Source organism: Engraulis encrasicolus, chromosome 2 (genome assembly GCF_034702125.1).
Source record: "Engraulis encrasicolus isolate BLACKSEA-1 chromosome 2, IST_EnEncr_1.0, whole genome shotgun sequence".
In the NCBI taxonomy this organism is placed as follows: Eukaryota; Metazoa; Chordata; class Actinopteri; order Clupeiformes; family Engraulidae; genus Engraulis; species Engraulis encrasicolus.
In genome coordinates this window covers 9147629-9157252 of record NC_085858.1, presented here as the reverse complement: position 1 = coordinate 9157252, position 9624 = coordinate 9147629, and the positions used below count along the sequence as shown (strand labels likewise).

General features: G+C 43.2%; 1 protein-coding gene across 1 annotated transcript in view; it reads left to right on the top strand.

Moving 5' to 3' along the window:
- Nucleotides 1–420: 420 nt before the first annotated feature.
- Nucleotides 421–9624, top strand: part of gsg1l (gsg1-like) — a 29960-nt gene continuing 20756 nt past the window's right edge. The window contains exons 1-2 of the mRNA XM_063212901.1: nucleotides 421–748; nucleotides 8602–8649. Of these exons, the coding sequence (XP_063068971.1) occupies nucleotides 460–748; nucleotides 8602–8649 (337 nt within the window). The 5' untranslated portion in view covers nucleotides 421–459. The remainder of the gene's footprint in view (nucleotides 749–8601; nucleotides 8650–9624) is intronic.

Below are 9624 nucleotides of genomic sequence, written 5' to 3'. Positions count from 1 at the left end.
TCATTAAATACAAAGAAAATATATAACCGAACATGTAAAATGTTGAGGTGGCATTACAACTATTAGATGACAAAGGCAGGAATCTGTTGGCGAGTTGGCAGGACGGAAGGAGGGAATAGACGTTTGGAGAGAAAGAATGTGCGCGCGCGTAACGGTGGCGAGAGTAAGGACTACAACTGACTGGAATCGCACCTTTCCGTGGGCAGCGCGCCTCGCGCGCTCTTTAATTAGATCAGAACACATGTGTTAGTCCCCGGGAGAGTGGCACCGTCACCATGTCTGCTCAGGCTTAACTTCACTCTCAAAATTCCAACGAATGCTGCGAGTGCCTGGTCGCCTAGTGTGATATTTCCTTCGCCACTTGCCGGGACCGTTTTCCTCGGGCTAGCAGCACCGTCTACCTGCTGCTTTCATGAACTTGGAGCAGGCGTTCGCAGAAAGTCTCTCAAACAGCGGACGATGAAGACCACTCGGAAATGTCGTGCCTTGCTGTCCGTGAGTTTGAACCTCGCAGCCCTTTTCTTCTCCACCACGGCGTTCATCACCACGTACTGGTGTGAGGGAACGCAGAGGGTCCCCAAGCCCAACTGCAACAAGGAGAGGCGACACAACTGCATCGACTACGGGGTCAACGACACTGACCAGAGCAAAGTGCACTACAGCTGGGAGACGGGAGACGACAGGTTCCTCTTCAGATATTTCCACACGGGAATATGGTACTCATGCGAAGAGAACATCCATGGGGCAGGTGAGACAGCCGCATTCATTAGCCCACATACCCATTAACCTACCTACAGTATGTGCGGACAACGCTGTCAGTTGGCTACGTGGGGAAATTATTTGGTAGCCTATAGTTCACTCATTTTGGAGGTGATGTATGTAGCCTAGATACACCGACGTTTACGCAGTCAAGAAATTGGCCACATCTCATCAATTACAAACTCTTTGTAAATTATGTAACCTGTTTGTTAATTTCCCTTTTCAGTAACAGGTTAAAAGACGACTTCGAATTAGGCTAACTCCATAAGATCAGCGACCATCCCAAAGGATATTGTATCTTAAATACATTTAATAGCCTATTTAGTGAAGGGTGATTGGAGCACCAAAATACATACCTAAAGCCTGAACCACAAGGCAAATCGGTACCTATCGATTAGGTCACCAGAGGTTAAACAATAATCATGAAGAAGACCAAGTATTGCCTTGAGTTAATGGTGGAGACATAGCCTATCCTTCTTAGATGTCCGCAGATCATTTCGCCGAAAATGTATTCTATCTAGACTTCATAATCACAAGCAAACTAGTTTAAACAAGTTAAAAAACACAATGTTATAATGTAACCAAAACTGTGTTCAAATCTGTCTAATCCACCCCTTAACGACAGCTCACTACCCAATTGTTTAGCCATTTAATTCAGTGTAAGAAATTGTCTTGCACGTTGTAGAACGGCGCTTTGGAGAGGCTGGCTCGGAGCTTAGGACAGGTGGCATCGATTTGCACGTGAAGTTGCTGTTATCAGAGAGCGGACGATGTTTACTGAGACAAATCCGCTCCCAGCTTTGAGTGCAGAGTCAGACTCCAACGGGCTGTGGAAAACAGGTGGCAGAGAAATGTTCACAGGCAGCATTTCCAGGGCTACTCTAGCTGTAATATTTTCATAATTTTGTAAATGCGAGTTTCAGTCTCTTGTGTGCACTATGTCACTTACCACCATGCTTGCCAAAAAATATGCGCAACATGTCATTTGTGAAACCATTCAATTCGAATAAATAATTGACTATTTAGCGTTTTGGATTGATCCTCTGTTCAATATGCTCAGCTTCAGTATCCTCGACGTGTAAATAGTTGCCAAACGCGCCACCCCCACGCCGCCTCTTTTTTCACTCTAGAGGGGAGTCTCGATGTGTCAATTTGATTCTGCAATTGACTTGATCCAGTTAAACTACTACAAGTGAACGCCAGAGGGCACCCACGAGGCTGACTCAAATTAAAAATGCTCCCATTGGCGTGTGCCAGTGTGGCCAGAGAGCAAGCACTTGCACTTGCACTTGCATATAATATGTTATATGAGGAGTAAATACACCTACAGTATTTAGACTACCTCAACCTTAAACCTTTCTTGAGGAAAATAGTGTGCGTGCGTGCGTGCGTGCGTGCATGGGTGCGTGTGTGTGTGTGTGTGCGCGCGCGCGTATGCGTGTTATAGTCACTTGTCTCTTTTGATGGACTTATTCTAAGTCTTGAAAAAAAAAACACAGTATCACGGTGTCGCTTCAAGGTTCAAATAACTACTGATTTTTGTTTGTTTGTTGCAGTGTTGCAAACATTTTTTTGTCGACCATCAGCTGCAGATCATAATCCCAAAATGTAGAGCAAGTATGATGCGGAGAACCATTCAGAGGGTGTATATTTGGGATCATAGAGGCGTCATTTATCAGATGCTAACAAGCACACACACACACACATACACACACGCACTTATGCGTGCGCGCGCACACACACACACACACACACACACACACACACACACACACACACACACACACACACACACACACACACACACACACACACACACACACACACACACACACACACACAGTGATTCTGACGTCGTAGTGTATAAGTCCTAATTTTAAACCTTATATTACCAGAAGCAATTTTTTGTTTGCTTTTGTTTATTCCGATCTCTGAGGTTCTTTTGCTATCAAGCATTGTTTTGTTTGAATAATCTTTTCGAGAATCCACCGCTACCGCTTTGCTTGTGGCAATTTGGTTTGTGTGGGTGACAAATTCATACTGCTGTCCTTTGTTTCTCGTTTGAGCTCCATTTCAAGAGTGTCTAAGAAGCAAAAACATATTTAGAAATGAATTATAGCACAGATCCATCTTTGGTTCTTTGTAGACCTACTGTATGTTAAACCAGTTGCCATTTGCTTTTGCACAGTCCAAAGTAGCTCAATCCAGGCTCTAAAACAAATATACTGTAGCTTGCGTTTAAGATCTTGGGGCTGCCTGCCACAGAATAGTTTAAAAACATTAACACAGCCAGACGTCTTTTAAACCTTGACGATTTCTACCTGTCATACTCTAAGCTTAGGTTTCTACAGAGCTGGGGTCGAGTGCGAACAGTCTCTTTAGACTGCTGTGAAGAACAGGTTTGTTGATGCATCATAATGAAGGATGAGCTTACAGTATGTCACAGAAGTGAGTACACCCCTCACATGTTTGCAGATGTGTGACTATATCTTTTCATAGGACAGCATTTAAGAAATTTCACTTTGACACAATGATTAGTAACCTGTTTATAACATATATAACCACTTCAACTTGTTCACTCAAAAAAAAAAGATATCAAAATACAGTCATTAATGACTTGACAGATGGGACTTTTTTGTTTTGTAAAACTCACTTGTTTTTACAAAAAAAACAAGATGCTTTTGACATGCTTCACACATGCTTTTGACACCATCTAAAGCAAATTTGTTTATCTATGTCTCTTCAACAAGTTGAAATGGTTATAATGTTATCAACAGGTTACTAATCATTGTGTCAAAGTGAAATTTCTTTAATGTTGTCCTATGAAAACAGCAAACCTGTGAGTGGTGTACTCACTTCTGTGACATGCTGTATATTCCATGGCTCAGGCCCAGACAACCGTGACCCAATGTAAACCCTTCTACTTGACCCTGCTTGCTTTTTCCCCTTCATGTTGTTGTGGTACATCTACCCAGGGAATTGCATAATGCCTTGCTGTAACCTATAACATTACATTATATTAGACCTATTTGATTCTCTTATCCAGGCCAACCTGTAGTTATTACTTTAGGAGTACAGCAGAAGTGCTCCTGGAGCAAAGTAGCTGTAGATTGCCTTCAGCTACCATCCTCTTTAATCCTATACTGGCATGAACATACAGTAAGATCTTGGGACTCTTTGATCCCAACACCCACTCGCTGACCGTTAGGCCGCAGCTTTCCTCTTGATGAATGATGGAAATCGCATGTTTGTATATCCACCCTTCATCCTCCATAGTCTACTTTATTCCATCCCAATGATGTATTGTACCAAAAACACACTGTCAGATAAATAAAGTATACCATAAACAGTGATTGCACTGTAAATGCAGTAGTTATTTCAATCAAAGTCTAAAATGGGTTGCTTTCTAAGTAGCCTAATTGATTAACGAGCAGTGACAATTGAGAGTGGGCTGATGAATTGTCGAGTTTACTACAATCAAATGGCATCCATGGTAGTTCAGGCTGTATAACACATCCGGCATAAGGAAGACAACTTTGCTTCACTCAATAATTTTTGATTCAATGTAGTCAATAAGTTTTGAGGGTTCCATAAGTTACGATGTTTCTATTGCCAGATACAAATATGGCAAGCGGGTCCACGTGGAATAAACCTGTTGAAAGTTCTTCATTGGAAAACGGAAGTTGGCATTTTTACATGGCCCTGGAGGTTTGTTTGGCAGGAATTGCAACTACTGTCGGATATTATTTGTGTGTGTGTGTGTGTGTGTGTGTGTGTGTGTGTGTGTGTGTGTGTGTGTGTGTGTGTGTGTGTGTGTGTGTGTGTGTGTGTGTGTGTGTGTGTGTGTGTGTGTGTGTGTGTGTGTGTGTGTTGCCTACAAGGGGAGCCAAACACACAGAGTCGTACAGACTTTTGGGCATCGAGTTGCTCGTGGCATTGGCTAGGGTGCCAGGTTGCCATCTGTGATTGCACTTGCTCAGATACTGTGGATTTGGTTTCAGTCTGAATCTCATGGACGTTATGAGAGAAATACTGTAGGAGGAGAGTTGCCATTGCCACAGTTCTATTGTCCTATTGAAAGAAAGAAAGAAAGAAAGAAAGAAAGAAAGAAAGAAAGAAAGAAAGAAAGAAAGAAAGAAAGAAAGAAAGAAAAAAAGAAAGAAAGAAAGAAAGAATGCAGCTGAGAGGTAAACAGAAATGAACAGAAGAGCTCCTAGGCCCAGACTAATTAGTGTTTCACTGCCCCCTCCACTACCTCACTCCAAGCTAACTTTTTAAAATGATCAAAAACTGATGCTAATGGCCAGCAATCTATTCATATTCATTAGCCCATGCAATTAGCCTTTAACGACCCCAGACAGCAGATTAAACACGCAGGGTCTCAATCAGGAGCCAGAAACCTTTACTAATTACAAAGTGCAAGAGCTCAAGGAAGCAGGTAGCACTGGGATAATTGTGTCTACCCATATACCTTGGTGTACAATGTCTCTGACAGCATCGTCTGTGCTCTTTTCACTTGTTGTGTCATGGTGTTTCCTCCAAAAGAGGTTATGTGTTTCCCTCCATTGCTTTGTTGATTCATTAACAACACAACTCTGGAAGATTTTTTTTTTCGTTGACTTTTTATGATGGGTCAGAATCAGGGCTTATAGGAAATGCCTCACTAAGAATTGCTCAGTTTTCTTTGGTCCTGCCGTGGCCAACCGGTAGGGCACTCGCCTGCCATGCGGCTGACCAGGGTTCAATTCCCGGCCCGGGTCCTTTGCAGACCCCTCCCCGTCTCACTCCCAATTTGCTTCCTGTCCACCTCTCGCACCATCCTATCAAATAAAGTCGAAAAAGACTTTTGGTCGGTTTTTGGTCAGTGATCTGAGGGGAATTGGGCTACCTAACCTTGCTGGAGGTGTGTGGTCTCAGGGGAGCCCTTAATTGTTTCCACCATAACACCTGTGGCGCGCTGGCTTAAGTCGCTGTTCGACAAAAACAAAAGTACAGAGGTGCAAACGGCCTTGGCATTCTTCTCTGCTCTCTCTGTGTGTTTGTAAAGCCGAGCGCTGTTTGCAGGGAAGCAGACAAGGGGGCACAAAGGGGTCAGGTGTCCCGGTTCTAGGGAGATGGGGGTAATTGGGCCCTTATTACATTGAATGTATTGGTAGGGGGGCCCTTTCAGATGATTTTGTCCTGGGCCCAGCCAGAGCTGTCAGCTGCCCTAGCTGTTTGGCATTCTGTTCCCGTTTAACTGGGCTGTTTGCGATTCTAGTTATCACGCAGACTGACCTGCTCCTGGGCTCCCATAAAAAACCTGCACCTCTAAAAAATAAATAAATAAATAAAAACAAACAAACAAATGTCTTTATTCGGTCTGTGAGTAACAGCGGGTGCAAAGAGTTGTAAATTTGACAACCGGCTGCCTCCCTCTGTTGACTAACAGAGAAACAGCCAGCAGTACAGTACCGTACAACATTCCTCTGTCTTTGATGAGGTGTACCAACTGCACGACACACAAGACTTGCGGGAGTCTACTTGACAGAATCCTGATGTGAAGAAGTAGGCCTACACATTAAACATTAACATTATTATACACAGTGATAATAACGTCTTATTCTGTGTTTTCTATAACCTAAACATGCAAGTGTTAATTGAACACTGAGAGTACTCTTGGACCAAATATTCCCTAGATTGATGAAAGAGAATGTTGCAGGAATAGCGTGAAAGGACGAGGTGAGAGTTAGCAAAAGCTGACAGAAGGGAGGAGAAGAGGATGGTATCTATGCCATTATGGGATGTGGTATCTAGGGAAGCTGATGAGGGAAAGGGAAGTGGCAAAAGGATCAGTTGTCAGGGCCCAGGAAGAGAGGGGTCCCAGAATTGGATCTCCATGTATTGGATAGCATGGACTGGGTTAGGGGGCCCTTCAGGTGACAGTGTCCTGGGCCCAGCCAAAGCTGTCAGCAGGCCTGGCTGTGTCCTCTGTGGACTGATCTGGGCTGCCTGTCGCACCTACTGATCTGTGGCTTGCCCCCCCCCCTCTCTCCCTCTCTCTCGAACAGTTTGATCAAAGTCAGGCTGCATGCCAAAAGCACAGAGGCACTGGAGATGTACGGCACTACTTCTCCCTTCTTTTTTACGGTTCCTGTGCACATTCTTAGTAAATTATTCTCTTTGAGGCTCTTTAGTGATGCTACCTGTATGCCTTTACACATACACAAGGATCATCGTCTAAATCGTCTCTTCTCTTGATGAATTCCAATGTGGCAGAGTTTGTGTTTGTGCCTGTGCCTGTGTGTGTGTGTCTGTGTGTCTGTGTGTGTGTGTGTGTGTGTGTGTGTGTGTGTGTGTGTGTGTGTGTGTGTGTGTGTGTGTGTGTGTGTGTGTGTGTGTGTGTGTGTGTGTGTGTGTGTGTGTGTGTGTGTGTGTGTGTGTGCGCGCGCGTTTGTTAAGGTTGTTACACTGCTGTTAGTGAATCAGATTAAGAATGTACTAGATCGTTCCAGTTCTATGAACATACAGCAGATTCCACGCCACTGCTTGTCCATTTGAGCGGGGAGGACACTTGCCAACTAATGAAACGGTAATGAGGAGAAGTTTCATTGCCGTTATAATATTGTGACTTTGTCCCTCTGTAAATCTTGTCTCGGCTGGCCTCTTTCTCTATTGTAATGAACCTGCGCCGTCATGTTTTATACTGTGCACTTGTGCTGGGAACTTTGGTGCTCATGCAAAGACTCCTTAATTAGACAAGTCAGACTTATTAAAGTTTTGTTAGCGCGCCGCCGACTGTGCACCCCCACATTAGCCTCTTGGAAATTAATTAAGTGGAATTTGAACTGGGAGGAGAGATGGCGAAGTGGCAGATTAGTTTAGCTTGCAGGGTGGTGTGCAACAGTAGCAGTAGCAGTTGAAGTTGTGCAGGGTGTAAGGGTGGGAGTCCACTGAATAGCCATCTGGTGTAGCATCACTATTAGATCTTCTGTTGCTCTGTCAAGTTAGATTCAGTCATTCAGCCTCAGTGTCCAAACAAAATGTCATTGCATTCACTCTCATTATGGACTTTGCAATGTAATGCCATTGCAGCTTCAACAGACTGGAAGTGTGTGTGTGGAATGTATTATACTGTATGTGTGTTTGAGTATGTCAGTGGGTTGATTTTTTTTATTTAGTTATTTTTCTTCAGGTAGGTCACAGATGTCAAACTCAAGGCCTGGGATCCAAATCCAGCTCACATTGTTACTTGGCCCGTGATATATTTTCAGATGTAAATTAGTGGGTTAAAAAAAGGCACTATTAATATAATAGCATGACTTGAACATGACATTTGTGGTGTCAGAGCAGGAATACGAGTGGGTCTAGAAAAGAGTAACATCTCACACTTACTGTATATGCAACAGAGTATGACCAGACACATAAGAACCATGCATGATGGAAATGAGTGTTTGTGAAATTTGACTGAGTATTTAGCGTGATCGTGCACAACATTATTAATTTTATGATTTTCATTAATAAATATTGTGTTTTGCCCACAACTTCATCACAGCTTTTGATTTTGGCCCACTTTGAATTCGAGTTTGACACCCCTGGTGTAGGTTTTATCCCAAAAATTGTAGTTCTGTTAATGACACAACAAAACATTTTTGGGATTTGTTATTATTATGTTTTGTGCAATCGACTGGAAAACAATTCAATGGCATATTTAGGTTTGTAATGTAACCATTTCAAATCATCTCAGTCACAGTCCTCTTCAGTGTTTGGACACCTGTTTAAAACCATTTGTGATTAGTGATGGTTTCTGCTAGTGCTCTGATGCTAATCCTCTGGTTTGCTTGTGTTTTTTTTCTTCTTCAGGTGAAAAATGCCGTAGTTTTATCGACCTGGCCCCTGCATCGGAGAGAGGTGAGTGATGGGGCTGCCATTAAACACAGGCCTGTCGTTTGCCATCCGCATAAAGATCATTATCTCTGCGAGCTGGCATGATGTGTAGACGGAAATGCATGTCTAGACTAGTCCAGTCTCAGTCACCACACAACATATCTGCTATCTTCCCCCCCCCCCCCACACACACACCTCTGTATCTCATAACTTTGCATCTTTCCTGTGACAACATCATGGAGTTGAGTGGAGTTGCGCGAGTCTGGAGATATGAGAGCATCATTAGACATTTGCAAGTCTTGCTATTTGCAATGTTTTTTTTTTCCCAATTTGCAATGTTTTTTTATTTATTATGCTCTTTGATGAGTAATGTCGCCAATTGAAAGTGATATCCCTCATTTCAAAGTGATAGCCCTCCGTACTTTAATTCCATTACTGTATGTCATCCTTCTGCAGAAATCACAGCAATAATGGTTTTTGACAGTATAATTACTTGCTATTGTAGGCCTACAGCACGTTGTCTCATACACATACTATTCCCTTTAGTGCAACTAATTCTGATACTTCTGCTCCAAGCCATATCCACACACACACACACAGGATGTATTAGCACAAGACAAATGCAGTGTGAATATTATTTAGGAGCCAGGCAAGCAAATCTTATTGGAAACCACCACACTGCAAAAATCCAAGCTGTCTGCCCGCAGTCCTCATTTCTCAGGAGTTATGCGTTTGTTATTGTCTGTCAAGTAGCCCCAGCCTCATGCACATTCACTCTGGAGTTGCCACGGTCTGCCCTGAATTCCCTGGTATACCATCAGCCGTTTGACTTTCCTTTAGTTACTCAGATGTGCTCAGGAACCTGGCTAATAGGCATTTATATTCCTCAGAGAGGATAATAGGCCCATTCATTTTCTCTCAAGTCAGCAGCAATGACCAACAGTTTCTGCGTCCATCATATGGTATATTCTGAATTCTTATCTCGCCGACGACTTCTTG